Source organism: Myotis lucifugus, unplaced genomic scaffold, assembly GCF_000147115.1.
Source record: "Myotis lucifugus unplaced genomic scaffold, Myoluc2.0 scaffold_61, whole genome shotgun sequence".
Taxonomy (NCBI): domain Eukaryota; kingdom Metazoa; phylum Chordata; class Mammalia; order Chiroptera; family Vespertilionidae; genus Myotis; species Myotis lucifugus.
Window position 1 is genome coordinate 395,946 of NW_005871109.1, and position 25,768 is coordinate 421,713.

The window sequence follows — 25,768 nt, forward strand, 5'->3', positions numbered from 1 at the left end:
TTGATCAATGACAGACTGCATATACCACAATGGTATACCATGTAGCCTAGTGTACAGTAGGCTGCACATACAGGTTTGTGAAAGTATACTCTGTGATGCTCACACTTATTGCCAGTGGCGTTCCTGATCAAGTCCCTTTACCAGAGCCACCAGATTCACTTGGTATTGTTTGCAGGACTCTCATTCAGTCTTAGGGAAGAAATGAGCCTCGTTGGGACACCTTCTGTTGCTAGGTTGAGAGGGAGGGCCTAAGTCACCTTTTGGTTTTGGGTGGGGGTTGTAGGAAACCCTGTCACTATGTTATTCCTCCATTACTGGGGTCCTTAACGAGGCCAGCTTACTCTTCCCATTTTTTTTCAGAGTTCTTTGGTTTCCTCATGCATTATTTCCAGAGTTTATAGCTGTACTTAACAGAGAGAAGCAGAGAGAATTAAATCTGATGATACATGCAGAGCACATAAGACAGAGTATAATACATATAGGAAAAGTGCACTAAATATTACTACTCTTATTAATGTTATGGGAAATGATGAGATAAAGATACAAATAAAATAGTATTAGAGTTCAAAGGAAATATAGATAACTTTAATATGAAGGGTTAACAGAAACTTTACGGAAGAGGTAGCATTTGGTAGGATTTTATTTATAAAAGATTGGGGAAATAATGTTTTACAGTGAAATTAAACAAAAAATGTATTTTGGGGAGCTAATTTTTCAAGAAGGAGAATAAATAAAGGTATAAAAGTGGTAAAAAAAAAAGGTGGTAAAATAGCAAGGTGCAGAAAACAAAATTATTAAAGTACGGGCCATATTTAAAATAAAAATAAAAAAAGAGCAGTGGAAAATAAGGTTGGAGAGGCATGTTGGGACCAAATTTTTGAGTACACTGGCTTCCAGGCTAAGGAATATGAGCAATGGAGATTCATGGGTTTTTGAGCAGGTTGAAGGGAAAGAAGCAAGGAGAGGGAAAAGGAAGTGATGGAGGGCACTGAAATTTTAGAGTATAAGGCTGCAATTTGTTCCGATCTGACAGGTGTGGGAAAAGAGCATTCCAGGCAGAGAGACTAGCAAGTGTGAAAACGTAGAGGCAGAAGCCTGCCCAGCTTGTTTGCGAAAACAAGGAGGCCAGTGTAGCTGGAGCTGTAAACGAAGGAGAAAGTGCAGGAAGATGAGGTCAGAGAAGTAAAAGCGAGTAAAGGAACCATACTGTGTAAGGTCACAGTATTATGTGCAATGATATGCATTGATCTCACAGATAAACTTCTGAAAGAAGCAAACCAGAAAGTACATGTGGTTGATTCCATTTATGTAAAATTCAAAGACAGGAAAACATTAGGTTTCATAAAAGCATATTAAATCTAATATAATTTTTATAGAACAGAATATGCAAACACATTTCAATACAGTGGAAAAAGACTTGTAAGTATATGCATCAAAAGTGGATCCATGGTTGGCCTGTGTGCTGGTGTCTTTCTCACATCGATGTTTCTCCTCCTCCTCCCTCTCTCCCTTCTACTCTAAGAACCAATGGAAAAAAATATCCTCAGGTGAGGATTAACAAGAACAAAAATTGTTAACATAACATAGTTATTACCTGATGTTTATGAATGATTTTTCTTTTTTTCCTATACTTCTATTTTCTGTTCTTCTGATATAAACACATATTACTTAAGTGATCAAAAATATTTACAGAGTACATATTAAATGAGTCTATATATATATATATATATACACATACACATATACGCATGCACACACATGCACACACGCACATATATATAATTCACAAATTAGCAAAACTAACTGCTTGAAATCAGGAAAGAGATCATCTTTGGGGATATAAGTAATACCTAGAATGGTGCGTAAGTGAAGCTTCTGGGGTGCTGGCCAAGTGTTCTTCCTTGATGAGTACTAGTGGAAATTCATCAAGCTGTTCACTTTTCTGTATATATAATTTAATAAAAATTTTCCAAAGAGCAAAATGATATTGCTTCCCTGATAAAATATTTTGCCAATTGTCTTGCTTTTTCTCATATATGGCCTTTAATCTATTTTTTTTCCCGTGTGGATCAGTTGCTCACAATCAGAAAAGAAATCTCATCCTTAATATAAAATTATTAGTTTATCCTGAGTCCAGACTATTATAGCAACATTTAAGTATAACTATTATATATGCTTGGTTTCTTACCATTTCATTTCCCCCTTACAATTAAAATGTTGTAATCTATCTAAATGAAAGTTCTGGCTATTTTAGTTTAAGTAAAGAAAATCTATGTCATAGCAGTCTTGTGACTGTGACTTAAAATGTCAAAAGTTTCATTATCGATATCAGTGATAATCAGATATTTACCTGATAATGAGGTTTATACCATTGCTTCAAGTCCCAATCCCAAAGAATCATCTGAAAAAAAAAATTCACTTAGTTACAAACCAGAAATAAACAAATATATGTAAGACAAAATGGAGCATCTCAATTACAGATACTTCAAATAGTTTGAAGTTTGAGAGAACTATTGGGAAGGTCAGAATAAAAATTATCTCTAGACAGAATATTTTATTAATTATGTACTCTGTGACTGAGAAACCAAAAGAAAAGTCAGAATAGTCACAAAAATAAGCTCCCAAAAGGGAACATATACATAAAAAATCACATCCAGTCACTAAAGGAGTAAGGAAAAATATAAATCTTCATAGTCCAAATGATGGTGGTGCTATTTTCTTACCAATAAGGCACTTATGTCAAAAGAAGTTTTAAAAGCTTATCCTTGTGGTTAGATTAAGTATAAAGGAATGGAGCATGAAAAACAACACATAACTCTTTTGACATGCAGATAATTAGTGGTTTTCCTGTTTGTTTCTTTATACAATGGTAACTTCTTAGTCCCAGACTAGTTTTTTCCTGCGCCTCTTTTTCTAGCAGGCTTACTGGCTGCTTCCCCATCCAATAGTCACTATTCTCAAGGAGATAAAATTGGCTTTAATTTATTAGTAAGCTATAACTTACATATCATTAATCTTAAGTTTACTTAGTTAATAGGTCTCTTTTTGCCTGAGAAATTGATTATAATTGCAATTTTCTATATAGCTTTGAACCCTAATCTTGAATATAAGCCTAGCTCATGAGTGATTTAATCACAAAATTTCCATATACTGAACTGTTTGTGTTGTTTCCTGTCCTTTATTGCAAAAGATCTTAGTGTTATCTACTCTATCATTAGTCCAATATTTTATTAGGAATTGGCAGACTTCTCTGTGAAGGACAGACAGTAAATATTTAAGGCTTTGCAAGCCCCGTAATGTCTCTGTGGCATATTCTTTTGTTTGTTTTACAACCTCTTAAGATGCAAAAATCATTCTTAGCTTTAGGGCCATACAAAACAGGCTGCTAGAAGGATTTGTCAGCAGTCTCTAGCTTGCTGAGCTCTTTCATATAATACTAAAGGCCTGGTGCATGAATTTGTGCATGGGTGGGGTCCCTTGGCCTGGCCAGCAATCAGGGCTGATCGGGCATCTCACCCAGTCCCTATTAGCCGAAGGGGCTGGCCGGCCAGGAAGGGACCGCAGTATTTTGTGGAAGAGCCACACTCAAGGGGCCAAAGAGCCGCATGTGGCTCGCGAGCCGCAGTTTGCCAACCACTGAGCTAACCTACCGGTTGGAGTGTCTACCCCCTGGTGGTCAGTGCACATCATAGTGACTGGTTGAGCAGTCAACCAAATGGTCGATTGATCAGTTAGACAATTAGCATATTACACTTTTATTATATAGGGTACCCACCCTTAATCACCCAAATTTGCCAGTGGTCATTACCATCTCCTTGTCAATACTCTCGAAGAAAAGTCATCTCTTGCCAGTGCAGAGAAACCTATTATCTTCTAAAGAAATCCAGATGTACTATAACCACTTACAAAATTCATGGACTAGTACCTATAAAATGACTGTGGTCTAGTACTCATTAAATTTACGCAGTATTTTATATGGCTGTAACTGTTATTCTGATAAAGTTATTTCAGGTTTTAATTTGACCAGCAAACATTCTAGATTCTAGAAGGCATAAAGTATGGAAATAAAATTTTTGAAGGAATTAGAGGAAAGTAATTTGTCCTAAACTAAGGATGGTTACTTCTGAATGAGTAAGAAGAGACAAACTTAAGAGGGATTAGAAAAGTTGTAGGAGGTTTGTGAAAACCTGAGAGGAAATTTTGTGTGGTTTAACTGAGTAAGACTGAAAGAAATCTAATCAAGTAAGTGGATTTAAAACATCAAAAGTTAAACTAGTGCAAAATTTTTGTCTTTAAAATGACTTGGTTTGTTACTGTGAAAAGAAGTTCTATCCTCTGTATTATCAAGGGGAACTGTATATCTAACTCCGTCCCCTAATGCAGTCCCCTGGGATGCATCTTACCCAACTGGGCCATGTTTGGTTATGAACCAATGAAGAAAAAGAAAATGCTTTTTCTTTGTAATATGACATGGCCACAGTCTGCTCTAGAGTCAGGAGAACACTGGCCAGAGGCTGGGTCTTTGAACTACAGTACCATCTTGCAACTTGAGTCACTGAGGAAAAATGGATGAAATCCCCTATGTACAAAGTGCTTATTCTTTTGTATCAGAATAAGCACATGCAAATGAAATGTAAAATTATGAAACACCAGGGTGGGAAACCAGGCAAGTCTGACGAGAATTCCAGGAGAAGGAAGGTGACTTATTACTCTAGCTTAAGGTTTCACCCGTGTGGCCTTTCCACTGCCCTTTGGCAGTGACGCAGCTGGAGGAAGAGCTCTGCCAGGCTGAGCAATGGTCTCCCCTCTCACATCCAGCAGGGTTCCCACATTGGTCAGGGGGCCACTCTAGACAGGGCAATTCCCATTAAAGCAGGTGCCAATTGGAGGAATTAATGCTGAAATTAATATGCCTGCCTATAGGGACCATCCTAGAAATACGGAAAACCTCTTTTCCCCCCCATTGCTGACACTTATAACCTGACTTGGGCAGATATTCAACATCTATTGAACACCCTACTTACTGCCAAAGAACGGTGGGTTATCTTAGAAAAGGCAGGGGGGAAAAGCTAATCACCTGCACAATGAGACACTGCAAAACCCTGTGTGAGCGGAAGCCACAGCTGCTGTGTCCCTGCTACCGGACCACACCGGAATATAAACGACGCGGATCAGCACAAGCTTGGGCACGACAGGAACTGCATTCCGTTGGGTTAAGGAAGGGAGTGCCCAAACAAATAAGTTTTAATCAGGTCCAGCAGCCAAAGCAGTGTTCAGACAAAGACCCAGCCAAATTCCTAGAATGTATCTTTGAGGCTTGTCACCAAAATACTAATGTAGGCCCAGAGGCCCCTGAAAACTTAAAGGTGGTGAACATGACTATTTTGGGTCAGAGTGCCCCTGATGTCCAAAGAAAGCTTCAAAAGCTTAAGAGGCCTTTTGAATGCCTCTATCACTGTTGGTGGAGATTGCTTTTCAGTTGTTCAATAACAGAGACTAGATCTGGGGAAAAGAGTGAGGTGAAGCAACAGGCTGACTTGCTGGCTGCTGCTCTGACCACCAGAGGGCCTAAGAAAACAATGAACAAGGTAAAGGCCGCGGGGAACAAGGGACCTGCTCCAAAAGTAGGCCCCAAACAGTGTGCTTACTGCAAGCCAGAGGGTCATTGGGGGTGGGGTGGTGGGTGGAATGGGGGAAATGACCAAGTTTAAGCAGAGAACAGGACAAAGAGGTAGGAGGAGCATTACAGGTAACCCAATTATTCCTGAGTGACGGACCGGGGCCTCTGGTCAACACCACCCACATGGAACAGTGGGGAAAGAAATTAATGGACTTTTTAAAAAAGAAGAAGAAGAAATTAATGGACTTAAAAAATATTTTTAAAATTAATTTTAGGAAGGGAGAGGGAGAGAAATAGAAACATCAATGAAGAGAGAGAATCATTTTTAAGCTGCCTCCTATACACCCCTTACTGGGGATCGAGCCCACCTGGGAAATTGAACTGTGACCTCCAGGTTCATAGGTTGATACTCAACCACTGAGCAACACCGGCTGGGCTTAATTTACTTTCTGATTGACACTGGAGCCACAGTTTGTATTAAATACTAGGTTGACTAAACTCTCCTCTGAAACAAGGCTCGTGACTAGAATGCCAGAGTCAGTAAGGAAGCCATTAGATTGCCAAATGGGAAAAACAAACCTTAATCATAGCTTCTTGTATTGCTGAAATGCTCAGTGCCACTTTTAGGATGGGACTTACTGACTAAACTAAATGCCAAAATAACCTCTGCCCACGGCGGATTGATATTAAAGTGCCTCTGGAAGAAGCTTGTGTTTTACAGGCAGCATTGCTGGATTTGGCCAAAGAAAGAACTTCTGGCTGAGTTCTCCAAAGAAATCTTCCAAGAAATAAGTCTGGAAGGATGGGCAAAGGGCAGGCCTGCAGAGGCAAAGACGGCTACCCCAATCCAAATGTGATTTTGCGCAGGAGCAAATGTCTTCCTATCTAAAACAGGACCTTCTAAAAGAACCAGCTAGGAGGGGAATCCAACCATTAGTAACAGTATTCCTAGAATATTCCTAGAATATCAGCTTATTCAGCCTTGTCATTCACCATATAATACTTCCATTTTACCAGTATAGAAATCAGGTACTGGGGAATACAGATCTGTTCAGAACTTGAGGGCCCTCAACCAAAGAGTGGAAGACATCTACCTGGTGGTCCCTAACCCTTATACCTTGGTGACAACTTTGGGAAATTTTGGTGGTTTGCTCTCCTGGACTTAAATCCCTTTCCTTTGTATACCCTTGAACTCTGAATCTCAGGAGCTATTTACATTTGGAAGACTGTTGAACTGTTATTCTCCAAGAGTTCAAACCCTCCCCCACTGTTTAGAGAGGCTTTTGCCAGAGATCTAAGAGAATTTCAACTGGACAGTGGAGCAATACTTCCTAAGATTGCTGTTATTCATTGTCCAGGCCATCAGAAAACAGACAGCCTTTGACTAAAGCTAGCACCCATTTATGATAAAAACTCTCAGCAAAGTGGGAATAGAGGGAACATACATCAACATAACACAGGTACCATACTCAATGGGGAAAAATGAAAAGAGTTTCCGGTAAAATGAGGAACAAGACAGCAGTGTCCACTTTCACCACCCTTATTTAATCAGAAATCAGTTGCATTTTTATACATGGATAATGAACTATCAGAAAGGGAAACTAAGAAAACAATGACATTTACAATTGCATAAAAAATACATAAAAACAACTTTAACCAAGAAGGTAAAAGATCTGTACTCAGAAAATTATAGGACACTGAAGAAAGAAACTGAAGAAAATACAAATAAATGGAAGCATACACTATGCTCATGGATAGGAAAAATTAACATTAAAATGTCCACACTACTCAAAGCAATCTCTGGGTTCAACACAATTCCTATAAAAATACCAATGAGCCCTGGATGGTTTTGCTCAGTGGATAGAGCGTGAGCCTGCAGACTGAAGGGTCCCAGGTTTTGATTCCAATTAAGGGTACATGCCTGGGTTATGAGCTCAATCCTCAGTAGGAAGCGTGCAGGAGACAGCCAATCAATGATTCTCTCTCATCATTGATGTTTCTATTGCTTGCTCCCTCTCCCTTCCTCTCTGAAATCAATAAAAAAATTTAAATAAAAATACCAATAATATTCTTCATAGAGCTAGAACAAATAATCCAAAAATTATATGGAACCACAAAGACTGCTAATAGCCATAGCAATCTTGAGAAAGAAGAACAAAGTTGGAAGTATCATGCTACCTATATCAAACTATGCTACAAGCCTCAGTTATCAAAACAGCATGGTACTGCCATAAAAACATATCAGTGCAACAGAATAGATCTCAAAAATAAATGCATGCCTATATGGTCAATTAATATATGAAAAAGGAGCCAAGAACATACAATGGGGTAAAGATAGTCTATTCAATAAATGGTGTTGGGAAAATTGGACAGATATGTGCAAAAAAAAAAAAAAGAAAAGAAACACACAAAAAAACTAGAGCACCTTTTTACACCACAAGAATAACCTCAAATGAATTGATCAGCTTATACCTAAATAGGTGGGGTCTTATCAGATTTTACTAATGACTCATTCCTCTGTTAAACCAGAAGGAATCAAGCCCTGAATCCACCACTCCCATTAGGAATCACCAATCAATATGATTACCTCTGTGACATCCTGACTGTACAATACCCTTCAGAAAACAAACATCTGCAAACACAGGCTGAACCTCACCAAAATGAAGACCACCCAGGTAACTGTTTGTTTTCTAATCTCTAACTTCCGTTTCAATTTCTATCTGTTATGGGCATTGTCTTCTTCCCATGGGTTGCCACTTCTACAGAAGTCCATAACCAGTCCGACTGCTGGGTCTGTGGGTTGCTGCCTATGTCAAGTGCAGAAGGAATGCTTTGGATTATACAATCCTTCAACATCGCGGACTGGGAAAGATGGATGGAACAAGCTACTAAAGATAAGCTGGGACCTCTATCCTACCCCACATCCAGGGGAACACCAATTTAATTGTACTAAGACGAAAGCATGCATTTTTGACTTAGAAATGCACTAATGCCTCTATTGTCCCCCGTCACATATGTCTGAGGTGGCCTATGATTTGCACGTTGCCTCTTTCATCACGGCCCCTTTCTGCATTGAATGAACCAACCAGTCTAATTTTGCTCTGCGTCGGGTATAATGGGGCATCACTGAATGTTTGTCAGCATGTACATAGGTTCATAATTCCTGTCTAGGTAACAAATAGACAGGAAGAGACAATAAGTCCTTCTTACCTGAGGTCTTTCCTACACCCAAAGAAGGAATTTAGATTTGCGGCACTAATCTTTGGCCTTACCTCCCCTACTGCTGGACTGGGCAATGTACTTGGGGGTTCCCATCTTTGTCAGGATGGATCTGTAAGATCCTTCCTGAGAAAAGAACACACAGAATTTTCCAGCACTGAGGTCTAAAGGTCCAAGGATCATGATCTGGTGAGAATGGCCGGTCTCCATTTTCATGTCCTGATATGCAGACATCTCAGCAAAGCTAGAAATACAGGCCTTAACAAAGGTCACAGCCTCAGCTCTTAATAACTCCAGACAAAGCATTCTTCTTTGGAATCAAGAAATGGCCCAAATAAGAAAGGTGGTTTTACAGAACTGAATAGAATTAGACCTACCAACTGTAGCTCAAGGAGGAATATGCTCGCTTTTTAGATAGAAATGTTGCACTTACATCCCAGCTTATGACTCTAATGTTTCCAATTTATTAACTCCATGAACACTGCCATAGATCAGGTTGACAACCTTTACTATGCAGATGCATTCACCCACTGGTTCACTTCTCTGCCTGGCCCTTGGAGAATGTCTACATTAGTGATATTGAACTACTACTGGTAATCTGTCTTTATAATTGCTGCCTAAAAGATAGCCAAGAATAGTAATCTAATGGTAATTCAAACTAGGGATCTTAGACCCGAGACTCCAGTATACTTCCAACTGATTTTGAGACAAATCCATTCTTCTTTCTCTAATCAATGTCCCTAATCAGCAGGTAACAGCCAGATCATTGCCTGTTTTCCCTTAAGGTTTGAGGAATGCACAAAAAAGGGTGAGTGAAACCAAGGGCCCCATTTACTATATATTGATTTCAGAGAGGAAGGGAGAGGGAGAGAGAGAGAGAGAGAGAAACATCAATGAGAGAGAATCATCAATCACCTGCCTCCAGCATGCCACTCTGGGGATCAAGCCCCCAACCTGGGCATGTACCCTGATTGGGAATTGAACCATGACCTCATGGTTCATAGGTCACAACTACTGAGCCACACCAGCCAGGTCCAAGGGCCCTATTTAATGTATGACTTTGATTTAATATGTGACCCCAGCTCTCTATTCCCTTTCTTCACAGAATGCCCTGTAAGTCTAAACTCTTGCCCTTCACTAATCTTTAACCCTTGAGGCAGCAAGAAACAATGACCATGCCTTGACTAAGGTTCACAAGGTAAGATCTCTATTAAGCAAAAGAATACATGGCCTAGGTTGTGTTACAGCTCCTGGGCCCTACAGTGGAATGACCCCTGACCACACCCTCATGGAACCAGACTGAAAGACCTGAAACCATTTATCGCCCTTACCTCACTCTTGACCAATCAGCAACACCCACAACCCAAACCCCATTACTTATGATGACTCTTGACTTTTGCTCTATAAATCCTGTCTGTAAACCATTGGGCAGTTGGGTTTTCTGGAACACGATCTCACCCATTCTCCAGATTGGTGCCAATTTTAATAAAATAATTCTTTTCTCCACTACAAACGCCTGCTTGTACATTTCTTTTGGTCTGTGCATATGGGCAGATCAACTCTTGTTCAGTAACAATTTTTCCTATCATTGAGACATCTATAAATCTGATTTTTTTTCTTAATTCCACTAATGAAAGTATAGAACAGACAGGAGTGAAGACAGAACCATATGATGGGTCACTGAAATTTATCTAATTTAAATTCTGAATCTACAAACTTACCCACCTATCTTATCATCCAATCCATTCTTCCACAATGGTACCATCTAGCAGTGACAAATGCCTATACAGTACCTCATTTCCCCAATTCACTAGTAGAAGTAGAAGTTGATTTTTTTTGCTAATTAAAGTTTATTTCCATTAAAATAGTTTAACATTGAGTCTCCTCTGCCCCTTAAATATTATGTTTTCAAATATTTGCATTTTACTGCTAAAAGCCATATTTATATTCATGCCATGCATTCTTAACATAAGTATATCACTCCCAAGAAGATGAAAATTGGTTCCTGGAGGGCAAAAAATAATTTAAAAAACATTAAAATGGTTGTGACCCTCCAAAAGCCATAGTACATAATAAACCAATACACTTAATATATGAAATATAGAGTGGGAGTAAGATTAGGAAAAATGTCTTAAAAGGGCTTCTTAGCGGGTTGAGAATGAAAACAAGGTTGAGAAACAATGCTATAAAGTAGTCCTGCTTCTTGCGTATAAGAGCATATTAGCTTACAATTTGAGAATGTTCCCTAATGCACTGAGACCATTCTGGGGCTGCTCAAAAGTTTCTGCTAATATGAGAGATAATGTACACGCTATTTTAATTGTGCTCTTAGAGGTTTCTGAAAACCTTACAATATACAATTTCCCCCCTCTATGCTTACTTTTTAGACCTCTACTGTAGAATTCTGTATTGCAGACCATCTTCCTTAATAAATTCACTCCTCCTTAGCTGTTCATCCCATTATGGTCTTCTCTCACTTGTGGCTAGGGAGGAGATGGAGGTGGAAGAGGGCACCGAGGGGATAAATGGTGATGGAAGAAAATACAATAAAAAGCAGCAGGTCTTTATCTGAAATCCCCTACATTATCAGGAACTGAAAACATACAATGACAGCCACAAACTATTGGTAGACTGCCTTCTGTGTAATTTGAAAAGCTAGAATATTAGTGATTTTGAGAAAACCAAAATTTTCTGCATAAGTTAGATGTATGATCCAGGAATTTTGCAACTAAATATGTATTAACAGTTATTCAAAGTGTTGAATGAAAATTGGTTGAAAATTAATAAGATAAATACAGAAATTAACAGTAAATGTTTCGAAATTTTTATAGCAACTTGACATTATTATGACACTTTTAGTGTATTTTACAAAAGCATCACTCCACAATAGAGGGGAAAACCCCAAAGCTTGATCTTTGACATCAGGAGACAAGAACATGAATGCATATAGCTGCACTGTTTGGGGTAGCAAGAAAACTAGATACAGCCCAACCAGCATGGCTCAATGGTTGAGCGTAGACCTATGAATCAGGAGATCACGGTTCAATTCCCAGTCGGGGCAACATGCCCGGGTTGTGGGCTTGATCCCCAGTGTGAAATGCAGGAGGCAGCTGATAGATGATTCTCTCTCATCATTGATTTCTCTATCTCTCTCTCCCTCTCCCTTCCTCTCTGAAAGTACAGTACATACTACATCAATAAAAGTATAGTATATAGTACATAATAAAGAAAAGAAAAAAAAGAAAACTAGATACAACCCAAATGTCCAAAAACAAAATTGAACATTTTGGTATATTCACCCAATGGAATACAACAAGGAAAATGAATTCAAAGTATAGAAACAAAATTATACATTTAAATATACTTTTTAGGAATGTAAGTATCTGGGAAACTCAGGAAATTCAGGATAGTGAACATCTCTAAGGGAGAAAAGGAAATGATCTGAGAGTGGCAAAGTTAATGATGGGTAGATGGTGTTTGCTATCCTTAGTCTCTATACATTATAAGTATTCAGCTTCAATACAAAATTAAGAATTTATGAAGGTAGACAAGAAGAGATAGTGACTAGAGGGAATTTTTGAGAAATTGTGCTGCAAAAGCAAAAATAAAATGAAAAACTAGTTGGAAAAGAATGTGGGGTGATACTTTTTTGTTATTAATATGATAGGTTCTAGAACTTGTTTGTACTTAAAAATGATCCAGGATAATAAGAAAACTAATGATACAGGCGATCCAAAGGAGCAAACTCCTTAGTGAAAATATAAACTAATGTCTCATAATAATATTAGCACTTAGGTAAAAGTTTAAACTAAGAAAGAGTAATAAGAAACTGATTTTGTTTACATATATTTCAAATGTGTGAAATTCTAATTTTCACAGAAATATCTTTTTTTTTAAAAATTCTCAGCATGCAATGCATTCTTATATGAAACTGATATTTTTGTTCCTAAAATGGGACAAAAACTATAGAGGTGCCCTTCAGATTCTGTTCTCATAGCAAAAGCATATGAAAACAAGAAACTATTGCTGAGAGACTGGTAAAACTAGCCAGACAGGTGATAAAGATTATGCTGAAAGAGAGAACAGATCAAAAGAGAACAGATCAAGTCATTTCCAAAATGTATTTACCACATGAACCTTGGGACAGCACCGAATAAATGCATAAATGTAAGGAGTACTGTCACCTTTGTGCACAGCAGATATGTCACTTTACTGCTGGATAGATGCACTCATGTGCTGAGTCCGAATCAGCTCTTGGTATATGTGCAATACACGTGAAGAACAATGGTAGTCGACTTTTCACATGTTTATCACAGAAAACCCTACCACAAAAGTGATCCCCCACCCCCCCACACTTAATGATTACTTTTGTGAATTATGGTAGACTAGAAAACATGTGTCGGAGTCAGTTCTGAGAGAATCCGTTACCTGTAAGGAAGAGCCATGCTAAACAATGAGTGTCTCCTAAATGCAAATCTACATGCCACTTTATCCACAGAAAACAAGCTGGTGGCTACAACACATCTTTTTAGTGAGCTAAGACAAAATGGAGCAAATATAAACATTAACATGCAAATATATGTTCTGTATATTGCACTGTGTATCCACCGTCCAAAGTTAAATCATCATATATTTGCCCCCCTTTTACTCTTTACTATGATATTATTAACCAACTAGTGGCCCGGTACACAGACTCGTGCACATTGAAAGGAAATTAATTAGAAGAAATATTTTAATATTGCGATTCACCCTTTCTCTATAATAGAAGTGTCAACCAAATTCACGATCGACAATGACAGAAACACAGCGTGCATTGGCGATAGCGAGAGCTTTATATGTATTGTGCATGCGTGAGTCAACTTAGCCTTTTATAGATACAGAACAAACTTGCTTAATTAGACCTGCTTTCTGATGTAGCTAAACTTTTTCCAGCCCAGTGAAGCAGCTCCCCAACTTCTCTTTCAGGTAATTGTCAGCAACATAGCAGTAAATATCAACACGAAACACAGTATTATTGTAGGTTACGCAGGGAGAACAAAGGGTAAAATATTTAACTGCAGCAGTATTTAACTATATTCTGTGCAGTGAGAAAACCTGAAGTCATTTTCTTCTTTTCAGTCAGGTCAAGTTTCTAAACTTTCTAAATCTCCATTTTCCAGCTAATGAAAAGAAAATAAGACTCTACCAGGTCTCCTATCTACCTACTCCAGGACTTCTGTGAGGATCAAATGAGATGTGGCACGGGAAAATGCTTCACAGACATTTGGTTAAAGTGTAAAATGGTTGCACCTGGCTATAAAGCAAGTCATGTTTCTGGACTGAAGAAACTCGAAGGAGGCTAGTCGCTAGGGAGAGGAAGCCAGGCATTGCTTCAGGACGCCATTCCCTAGCGCCCACAGCAACCGTTTCCAGGCTGGGCTGAGCTGTGGGCCGCATTTTGCACCATTGGGTCTCGGCAGCATTGGCTGCGATTTGTCGCTCCGGGGTGGTGGCGAGGCCTGTGTCCCACTTGGGGGAAGCCAAGTGTTGATTTCTCTGCACCAGGTCCGTAGTGCCATTTATTGTTAAATGGCCTGTCGCTAGGGAGAGGAAGCCGGGCATTGCATTGCTATGTGACATCATTACCCGGGGCCACAGCCACCGTTTCCAGACTGGGCTGGCTGTGGGCTGCATTTTGCGCCATGGGGTCTTGGCAGCGTTGGCTGCAATTTGGTGGGCTGTTGCTCTGGGTTAGTGGCAGGGCCTGTGTCTCACTTGGGGGAAACCGAGTATTGCTTTGTCAGTGCCAGGTCTGCAGTGCCGTTTCTTTGTAAATGGCCAGTGCGTGTCACGGCAGCTTCTGTGTTAAGCGTCTGACCCTGGTGGTCAGTGTGCATCATAGCGACCGGTCGGAGGGACACTTAGCATATTAGCCTTTTATATCTAATCTAATAAAAGACAACATGCAAATTGACCGCACCTTCGCTACGCCTACCAGCCAATCAGAGCGACTATATGCAAATTAACCCAACCTAGATGGCGGCTGGCAGCCACGGAGCTGGAGTGAGCAGGAGGCTTGGTTGCTCCAGTGATGGAGGAAGCCAAGCTTCCCACCTGCCCTGGTGGCTCTGAGCTCCACTGAAGGCAACAAAGTTTCAATTATAGAAGGTAAATAAATCCCAGAATAAAAAAGAAAAAGAAAAAAAAGGAGAGGCTGGGAGCTTCTGTCACCGGGGGGGCTTGGCCAGCCTGAAAACGGCCCTCAGCCTCTCACCCAACTGGCCAGGCAACCCAGTGGGGACCCCCCCCCATCCTAAAGGAGGTGTGGCCAGCCTGAAAACAGCCATTAGCCCCTCATCCAGGCTGGCCAAACCTCCATGGGGTGAGGGTCCCCACTGGGGGGGGCTTGACCAGCCTGCAAACAGCAATCAGCCCCTCACCCAGGCTGGCCAGGTACTCCAGTGGGAACCCCCACCCTAAAGGGGGTGTGACCAGCCTGCAAACAGCCATTAGCCCCTCACCCAGGCTGGCTAGGCACCCCAGTGGGGACCCCCACCCTGAAGGGGGTGTGGCCAGCCTGAAAACGGCCCTCAGCCCCTCACTCAGGCTGTTCACACCCCCATGGGGTGAGGGTCCCCGCTGGAGGGCTTGACCAGCCCTCAGCACCTCACCCAGGCTGGCCAAGCACCCCAGTGGGACACCCCCCCACCCTAAAGGGGCTGTGGCCAGCCTGCAAACAGCCCTCAGCCCCTCACCCAGGCTGGCCACACTCCCATGGGGTGAGGGTCCCCCACTGGGGTCTTGACCAGCCTGCAAACAGCCCTGAGCCCCTCACCCAGGCTGGCCAGGAACCCCAGCGGGACCCCCACCCTGATCCAGGACACCCTTCAGGGCAAACCAGCCGGCCCCCACCAGTGCACCAGGCCTCTATCCTATATAATAAAAGGGTAATATGCAAATTGACCCTAACAGCAGAACAACTGGAAATGACTGGTCACTATGACACACACTGACCACCAGGGGGCAGACGCTCAATGCAGGAGCTGCCCCCTGGTGGTCAGTGCGCTCCCACATGGGGGAGCTCTGCTTAGCCACAAGCCAGACTGACGGCTGCCAGTACAGCGGTGGTGGTGGGAGCCTCTCCCACCTCCTCAGCTGCACTAAGGTTGTCAGACTGCAGCTTAGGCCTGCTCCCCGCTGGCAAGTGGACATCCCCCGAGGGCTGCCGGGCTGCCAGAGGGATGTCTGATTGCCAGCTTAGGCCCAATCCCCTGGGGAGCGGGCCTAAGCCAGCAGGTGGACATCCCCCGAGGGGTCCCAGACTGCGAGAGGGCACAGGCTGGGCTGAGGGACCCCCCTCCCCCCAGAGCACAAATTTTTGTGCACCAGGCCTCTAGTATATATATAGATGTCATCCCAATAAATTTAATGAAAAAAAGCAAATATAAAAATAAATAGCAAATGTAATAAAAGTTTTTTGTTCAATAAAATGTAAATTAACACTGTGACAATGCCCATTAACTTAACTATTGACAGAGCTCTGAAAATAATCTTCATTGAGAAATCTCTTTATAATTCCAGGTCCCTGTTGAATTTTTGAGTATTCAGAACCAATAGCCTAAAAACACTCGCTGCTTTATGTCATAAATTGTAATTTTGATGAAGAGAAATAGAGAAAAAAAATCTGGATATAGAAAAAAACCTGCCATACACAACCTATTTCCTCAGTTTAAGAAACACTGATAGAAGCATTCATTCCCCCTATGTAATAGTATATGAGAGCTCTTTTAAAATCTTACTTCCAAGTAGAAAGTATATACCTTGTTCCAAAGTCAGCAAAATTTTAGATATCTAAACCTCAATCACAATACTAAAGTAGAACCTGTAAATAATTTAAATATAAGAATAGTTTAAATACAGCTAAATTTTGAATCACAGTAAAAAAGTTATAGTGCTTATGTTCTCAAAACATGGTTCCAAGCATGTGAAATGCGCAGCTGGCGTGAGTTTGACATGCTTGTGTTACAGTATAAGACATTTAACTTGCTGGTTTTAGGCACTTCCATTATTTGTTTCCTCCTAAGCTCAAATATAATTTTTATATATTTTCACATACTGGTTATCTGTTCAAAACTAATTTTATAAAACAGCATTTCCTTTAAGTAACATGAGGTATACATTATTAAAATTTTTTTAGTTGATTTGATAAAGTGAACCCAAGACTGAGCCTTTATATAAATTCAGCTCTTCTCTGTGGTTAAAAAGTTGAATCCTGATAAAAGTTTCTGTTTGAATGTTTGTAAGTCCAATATGCTTTACAGGGCTGTACAAAACCACCAATACCACAGTGAAACATCAGCAGTACAGCCAGGCGATGTTATCAGGCTCAATTACGTCAATGAGGTTTTATTTCATTGTTCCCTATGCAGCCAAACAGAAAAACATATATGTGTCTTCAAATCAAACTTACCGAGCTGTTATATTTATGTGAAACTTAAAAGAATATTTATTATAGTAGTGCTGTGAATTAACTGTTATAGCATCTTTTGTTCTGTTTCTTGATGACATTTTATTTGAGCTTTGTGTACAAATCTATGTTAATGAAACACTGAATTTCAGGATTTCTAACTTCTTCTATTTATTTGTCTTCCAAGTCAGGCCCAATGAAAAATACCATTCAATAGCCAAAAGTTAAACTGAAACTGTACTTTCTAATATAGTCTAAAGTACAAAAATAGTAATCTTGACCCCTGCATGTCAGAGAGCTCTAGATAAAAAACTGAGAAGCAGAAAAAAAGGTGTTGGGGTGAGGAGGAGGGAGATCAGGAAGTTAGTATGACTTAGAATCTACTGTAGTCTCCCTTTACCCGTGCTTTTGCTATCCATGGTTTCAGTTACCTGCAGTCGATCATGGTCCAAAGGTATTAGATAAAAAACTCCAGAAATAAAGGATTCATGTTTTAAATTGCACACCATTCTAAGCAACATGATGAAATCTCACGCAAGTCCCCTGGAGACATGAATCATCCTGTTGTCCTGCTTCCCCACATTGTATACACTACCCCTGGTTTGTCATTTAGTAGCCATCTCGGATATCCCATCAACTGTCCCAGTATCGCAGTGCTTGTGTTCAAGTAACATCTATTTTACTTACTGCCACATTCACATGACTTATTATGATATGTTGTAATTTTTCTGTTATTATTAATTCAGTATGCCTACTTTACAAATTAAACTTTATCATAGGTGTGTATGCATAGGAAAACAACAACAACAGTATATTACAGGGGTGGTTATTCTGCACAGCATCCACTGGGAGTCTTGGAATCTATGCCCATGGATATGGGGATAAACGCACTAGTTCTAATCCCTTGTTGCCTACATGATGACATTTCACTGGCAATTCTCTCTTTCTCCTACATCATCATTTTCTCTCTTTCCGAAATCATTTGCATTAGATTATAAGCATGCCGCAATTCCCCAAATCTCACAGAAATACCTTCTCACGATCATACTTCCACCCAGCCCCCGTTCCATTTCTCTGCTCCCTTTTACAGTGAAATTCCTCAAAAAGAGTGGTTACTTATCTTCCAATTCCTCCCATAATTGTTTCTTAAGGTGACACTGCTCTAGCTACACTGGTTTATTTGTTGGTCCTTGAACATGCATTTCCCCTTCCTTTCTCTTAGTAAGTTAAAAAATAAATGTTCATCAAGTGTGACTTTCTAAAGCTGTACTGATAATTCAGATTTTATAAAGTAGCACTTGAAATATACATATAAGTTTGGGGTTTTTTTCTGTCAAGAGATGAAAATGAGAAGCAAGATAGCTAAAGGGACAGAATAAAAATGGGTGAGTGAGAGAAATATGAAAATACTAGTCGTACATTATTTGGAATGGGTAGAGCTTTAACCTGTATACCTACCAATTAGTTAAATCTCTATATCCTAATGATAAATAAGCATTTAAAATTTTATCCATGAGTTCCTACGAGATTTTTATTATTTTATGTTCTGAAATTGAGCAAAACACCTACCTTTTTTTTTTAACCTTAAGATTTTCAGAACAATTTTAAAGTTATAAAACAGTTCTACATACCATGGTCTAATTAGTGTGCTAAAGGAATTCAAGCACAGAGGACCATTTTCTAAGTATATAAAATTGCCTCTATTTTACCAGAATACTCAACCTCTTGTTCTCTCTGGATGTTTTCAAGTATTTGCCTACCTACCTCTCTTCTGGACCTCCTATGTTTTTCTGGATATATACCTTGGCCCAGGCCTCAGCTAGTTTTTCTACCTTATGGATGAGCAAAATTTTATCTCCATCCGGGGCATAGACTGTACATTCTCACCAAGAGATATATATATTTTCACGATAGAGTGCCAAAAATAACTTAAGCCTTTAAAGGATTGTAAACCTTTAAAAAATAAAATTTCTATTTTCCTCCTACCTCAAAAATAAAACATTTTCCTCTTAAGTTACAATATAATTTTCAGTATAATTTAAGCAATAAGATTAAATTTATAATAGCTAATATTTATAAGGCCTTACTGAAACACTTGAATAATTCAGGATTGCATGAGAAAAGTCCTAATAAATATTGTAGAATTCTATGCATGGTATACAAACAAAACCAAAAGAGAAAATAAGGCTGGCTCCTCACTTCACTAATAGGAATATGATACAAACTTGACTCCAGGTCTGGAAAGAAAACAAGAAGATCATAAGACAAAGTCCTGCTGGGGAGATTTGAGATTAACTAAAAATGATGGTCTTAAGACCAAAATCCAAGAAACCCCCATCTATACACACTAGTACAATAACTCAGGTAGACGGATGCTGGGAGCCCAGGTGTCCTCCACATGCCTCCCACCCATTTAAGAGTCAGAGGAGGCTGGCTTGCTTCTTCCACCAATCAGCTCTATAAGACTCACACAACTAAAAGATCCACTGACATTCAAGTGAAGCAAAGGAACTAACTGGTCCTAGGGCAGCCGTGGGCAAACTACGGCCCGCCGGCCGGATCTGGCCCGTTTGAAATGAATAAAACTAAAAAAAAAAAAAGACCGTACCCTTTTATGTAATGATGTTTACTTTGAATTTATATTAGTTCACACAAACACTCCATCCATGCTTTTGTTCCGGCCCTCCGGTCCAGTTTAAGAACCCATTGTGGCCCTCGAGTCAAAAAGTTTGCCCACCCCTGTCCTAGGGGCATATACCTAACAAAGCAAATACAACATATACCTATTCACTAATTGCCCTTTTTAATTCATCAGGGGCAGATAAATTATAGTTTAGGCTTAAGAATGATGAGCAACTAAAGCCTGTCTTACTGGTGTAACAGTTGCCTACATATAGTGAGGGAAAATTAAAAAAAAACAAACATGAAAATTCTCTGCTGGAAGTCCCTTTGTTTAGGTTATCTCTGTTTCTAATCGGTTTGCAAAGACACATGACCTTTGTATTCCCACATAATACAATGGAAATTGCTAATGGTATTTCACTAGAGCAGAGATTGTAAGTATATTTCACCATCAATTTGTAATCTCTGCCCCAACAGAAGTACTTGAAGCAATAAGATTAAATTTATAATAGCTAATATTTATAAGGTTAGAATACTCTCCTAGGGAAAAGCTAGAAATTCCCTAGAAGGGCTCAGCTCCAGGCTTTGATACCCCTCAGCAGTCTGCCCACTACCCTACCTTTGATTATTAGAACTACCGACACCAGCTATGTGCACAGGACTATTCTGAGTGCTGAAGTTACCCATCTTCAAACATCTTAGAACAGAGGTTGGAAAGCACTGTAGTTAATATCTAAATATTGTTTGTTTTGGGTCATGATTTTTAAAAAATATATATTTGTATTGATTTCAGAGAGGAAGGGAGAGGGAGAGAAAGAGACAGAAACGTCAATGATGAGAGAGAAGCATTGATCAGCTGCCTCCTGCACCCCCACACCGGGGATTGAACCCGCAACCTGGGCATGTGCCCTCACCCAGAATTGAACCGTGACCTCCTGGTTCAGAGGCCCATGCTCAACCATTGAGCCATGCCACACCGGGTTGGGCAGGGGTCATGGATTTGAAAGAGAACAAATGGTGAGTGTAACCCCTTTAATCTGTCTTTTAGTGTGTTCAAATTGCCGACTCAGTTATAACTAAAACAAAGTAACACCTAATTTAAAAACTCTTAATTCTGGCAAACCACAGGCAACAGAAGAGGATGAAAACTTGTGTATTTACTCAATATTATTACACTCAGCCTTCATATTCATCCTGCAAGATCAGGATTATTTTAAAATATATAATGAAATTTAGATTAACTGTTGAATAAATAAATGACTCATTTAAAAAATTCTTCTCCCCCATATTCTAATTTGACCTAGACATTTCTAACTTTCTCTCATCACCATATTTTCACATTATCACATCAAGCCTGGGTCACTTTCAACGACAGCCTCCAATAAATTTTCCTCTAACAATTATATCTACTTTATACAACAAAATCTTCAAAACCATTTGCCTGTTATTCTGTTATAAATAGACTATATTTGAGCTAAAGGGAATTGAGAAGACAACAATTCCAATCTTCACATCTTATAGATAAAGAAAACAAGAACTAGAGTAATGTGATTTTCCTCCTTTTTCTTATCTTTGTGCCCAACATTACTCAACTAAAAATCTACATGTGGGCAGACATTCTAGTAAAACAAAGGAACTATTTGCTTTTGAGGCTTGTCTCAAAGGAAATATAAACCTCTCTCTCTGGTTACCTTTTATATATGAACAAGCACATTGCCAACATGGTAAAGATTCAGTACCATAAACAAAGAACTCTGATTCTACCAAATGGCTACATCTCCAAAGCATAAAGACATTTCATACCAAAAAAAGACTATATAAGAAAGAAGCAGCCGAACCGGTTTGGCTCAGTGGATAGAGCGTCGGCCTGCGGACTCAAGGGTCCCGGGTTCGATTCCCGTCAAGGGCATGTGCCTTGGTTGCGGGCACATCCCCAGTGGGGGGTGTGCAGGAGGCAGCTGATCGGTGTTTCTCTCTCATCGATGTTTCTAACTCTCTATCCCTCTCCCTTCTTCTCTGTAAAAAATCAATAAAATATTTAAAAAAAAGAAAGAAAGAAGCACAGGTATATTTAAGAATATTTTATCACTTGTGTGAAATTAAACAACTTTTCATGGGTAAAATTTTAAGTACTTAATAGAAGATATATTTATTAGTCTTTTACATGCCTTTATTTTAGAACGGAATATTACATTTAAGAGATATAGATATTTTAAAAAATTAGGAAAGCATTAAAGTAGGTTTTAATTAGCCAAGAAAAAAAGATAAATGTACACTAACAAAACTATTCTTTTTTCTATTTAAAATAAAACTATCATTTTTCATTTGGGATATTTATTGGTCAGACAGAAATTACTCAAGTTGCCAGCAGTATCTGTTTGAAACTGCTAGGCATTAGTTGAGTAAATAAGTTTTGTCATGGTAACTAAACTTAAAATTAAGCAAACAAAGATACCAGTGCCTTAGAGATGATTTGAAAATGAAAAAAGTGAACCTCTAGTCTATTAAACAAATCAGATCCTCAAGATCATCACAGTATTCTAAAATTATGGGGGAAAAGTACTAAACATTTTATGCTTTGTATAAAAATGACTTTTTTTCAATAAACAGATAGAAACTCTTTACCATGTAGGAGTTTCCACATATAAAACAGTAAAAATTTCCATGTATAAAATAGTAAAAATGTGGGAATTATTTAAGATAAGTTGTGTTATAATGTGACATGGATCAGCTAAACTGATAGATCAGAAGCAAGCTTTAAGTAATTTGTAGAGAGTCTATCTGTAAAAATAACAGAAACCTCATTTAAAATGAAGTTAGTAAGCCAGAAGGGGGAGCTCTCATGACCTACATTGATCACTGAGCCAAACAGGAAGAACTGTCTAGAATAGTTTTCCCAACTTCCTCTTCTCTGTGAAAGAGTTTTCTCTCCTTTGTTTCTAGGAACTTGTGCACTAGCCCACAGGACCTGAATTGCAATTCTTTATTCTTACGGAATAAACCCATTTTGCTGAAGAAATATCTAGATGTCTGTTTTAGGTCAATGTATCTAAACTAAAAAAAACACAACTATGCAATGTGAAATAAGTTATAATTCCAAACATTAAACTTTCTGACAGTGTTGCACACACACACACAAAAAAATAGTTACCATTAGTAGTTCCAATTGTTCTAGAAAAGGAAACCACATAACTATATTAAGGTCTGTCACTGATCAATAGATAAGTAGAATTTTAGAAATACTTCTATTTTTAACTCGTCTTTCCCCCACCCCCAAATTAATGGTTGCTTATTCATTATGGGACAAATGCACACAGCCTAGTGTTTTCCTGAGATCGATGAATCTAGCATAGTGATAAGTTGTGCTAACTACTGACCAAACAACTATTAAAAAATAAACTAACCTAACCTTTTTGGTATGGTGATGGCAAATGAGGATATATAAATAAACCACTAGGCTGGAAACATGTATATCATTATAGGCACTGTTTACTAATTCATCAATTATTAATATAAATTAGATGCAAATTATGCACCTTCAAGCATCCAGGAAGACAAGGTCTGACTTGTTCCTAACCATGATCATGAAGAAAAGTGAGTACCTAGCATTTGATCAACAAACACTTGTAGAATGAATTAACCTATATCTAGCACTTGTCACATTTTATAAATTTGAATTTTTATTCATGGAATCTATTAGAACTACTAAAAATACCTAATATTTATTGAGAACATACTGTATGCCATTATCTCACTTAAGACCTGTGGTTGTCCTCATTTTCACAGTTAACTATGGCTAAGAGACTAAGTAACTTGCCCGAGTTTACGTGACAAGTTAGCGGCAGACCCAGAATTCAAACTGGTCTTTCTAACTACAAAATCCATAATTTTAATGATAATATTAGATTGAAATGTTCATAATTATTATGCTGAGAATCTACTTATGTCTCTTTCATCCTATAGACAAAACCAGTTTACAAAAATATAAAAATGATGAATTTTTAAATGATAAATACATTGTTTGTCTTCCTGGCTTTTAGTACGTGACCTCCTGCTGAACTTGAGTTCTTAACCACTTAAAACAGCATCTGCTCCTATTAGTAGAACAACTTTATGCATTGGAAGAACTAGTCTATAAATTTAGAATACCAAGGCTGAACTACCTTTGTTTCAGATATCTATGTAGAAAAGATTGCACTATGGTAAGTTTGTTGTAAAGATCAAGTTAGAATGTACTTGATAAAATGTCAAATATTACAAAGATGCTCATAAAATGATATTTTCTCTGTTGATATGCTATTGTCTAAAATATGTTATTTAACCCTAGCAGGTTTGGCTCAGTGGATAGTAGGCCTGCGGACTGAAGGGTCACAGGTTCAATTCCAGTCATGGGCATGTGCCTCTGTTGCAGGCTCCTCCCTGGCCCAGGCCCTGGTCAGGGTGTGTGCAGGACACACCCAATAGATGTGTTTCTCTCACATCGATATTTCTCTCTGTCTTCAACTCTCTAAAAATCAATGGAAAAATATCCTCAGATAAGGATTTTTTAAAATTATATATATATATATATATATATAGAGAGAGAGAGAGAGAGAGAGAGAGAGAGAGAGAGAGAGGAAATATATATATATATATATATATATATATATAGGCCTTAAATAAATAACACAGTAGATCAAATGGACATAGTTGACATTTACAGAGCCTTTCATCCCAGAATATTGGATTATATATTCTTCTCCAGTGCACATGGAACATTCTCAAGGATAGATCATATGCTGGGTGATAAAACTAGCCTCAACAAATTTAAGGTTGAAATCATACCAAGCATATTCGTTGACCACAAAGCTTTGAAATTAGAAAAAAACTCCACAAATAAGTGGAAATTAAACAAAATACTAATAAAAACTAACTGGGTCAAAAAAGAAATAAAAGGTGAGATCTAAATATATATAGTGACAAATGAGAATGACAATACAACCTATCAAAGCTTCTGGGGTACAGTAATAAGAGGGAAGTTTATATCATTACAGACCTATCTCAAGAAACAAGAAAAATCTCAAGTAAAAAACTAACATTACATCTTATGGAACTAGGAAAAGAAGAATGAAAGTAGCCCAAAGTCAGCAGAAGAAAGGAAACAATAAATATTAGAGCAGAATTGAATGAAATAGAGAACAAGATGACTATACAAAAGTTATAACAAAGAGCTGGTTCTTTGAAAAGATTAATAAAACTGACAACCCCTGGCTAGACTAAGGGAAAAAAGAGAGAGACTCATATAAACAAAACCAGAAGTGAAAGAGGGGAAGTTAACACAGACATCACAGAAATACAAAGGATCATAATAGAATATTATGAAGGACTGACTATATGCCACCAAATTCAGTAACCTGGAAGAAATGTATAAGTTCCTAGAAACATTTAACCTTTCTAGACTGAATCATGAAGAATTGGAAAATAAAGACCAATCAACAGTGAGGAAATTGAAATCACCATCAACCACCTTCCCAAAAATAAAAGTCCAGGATCAGATGGCTTCACTAGTGAATTCTACCAAACATTCAAAGGTCTGATACCTCCTCTCAAACTCTTCCAAAAAACTGAAGAGGCAATACTTCCTAACACATTTTATGAGGCAAACATAACCCTGATACCAAAACCAGGCTAAAACACACACAGAAGAAAACTACAGCTCTAGCTGGTATGGCTCAGTGGATAGAGTGTTGGCCTGCAGACTGAAGGGTCCCCGGTTCGATTCTGGTCAAGGGCACATGTCTGGGTTGCGGGCTCCATCCCCAATGGGGAACATGCAGGAGGCAGCCGATCAATGATTCTTTCTCATCACTAATGCTTCTATC

The 25,768-nt window shown here is 38.8% G+C and overlaps 1 protein-coding gene across 1 annotated transcript in view; it reads right to left on the reverse strand.

Annotated features, from left to right (window-relative positions):
- Nucleotides 1–25,768, reverse strand: part of PDE3B (phosphodiesterase 3B) — a 153,099-nt gene that overhangs the window by 57,007 nt on the left and 70,324 nt on the right. The window contains exon 2 of the mRNA XM_023754508.1: nt 2,351–2,401. Within this exon, the coding sequence (XP_023610276.1) occupies nt 2,351–2,401 (51 nt within the window). The remainder of the gene's footprint in view (nt 1–2,350; nt 2,402–25,768) is intronic.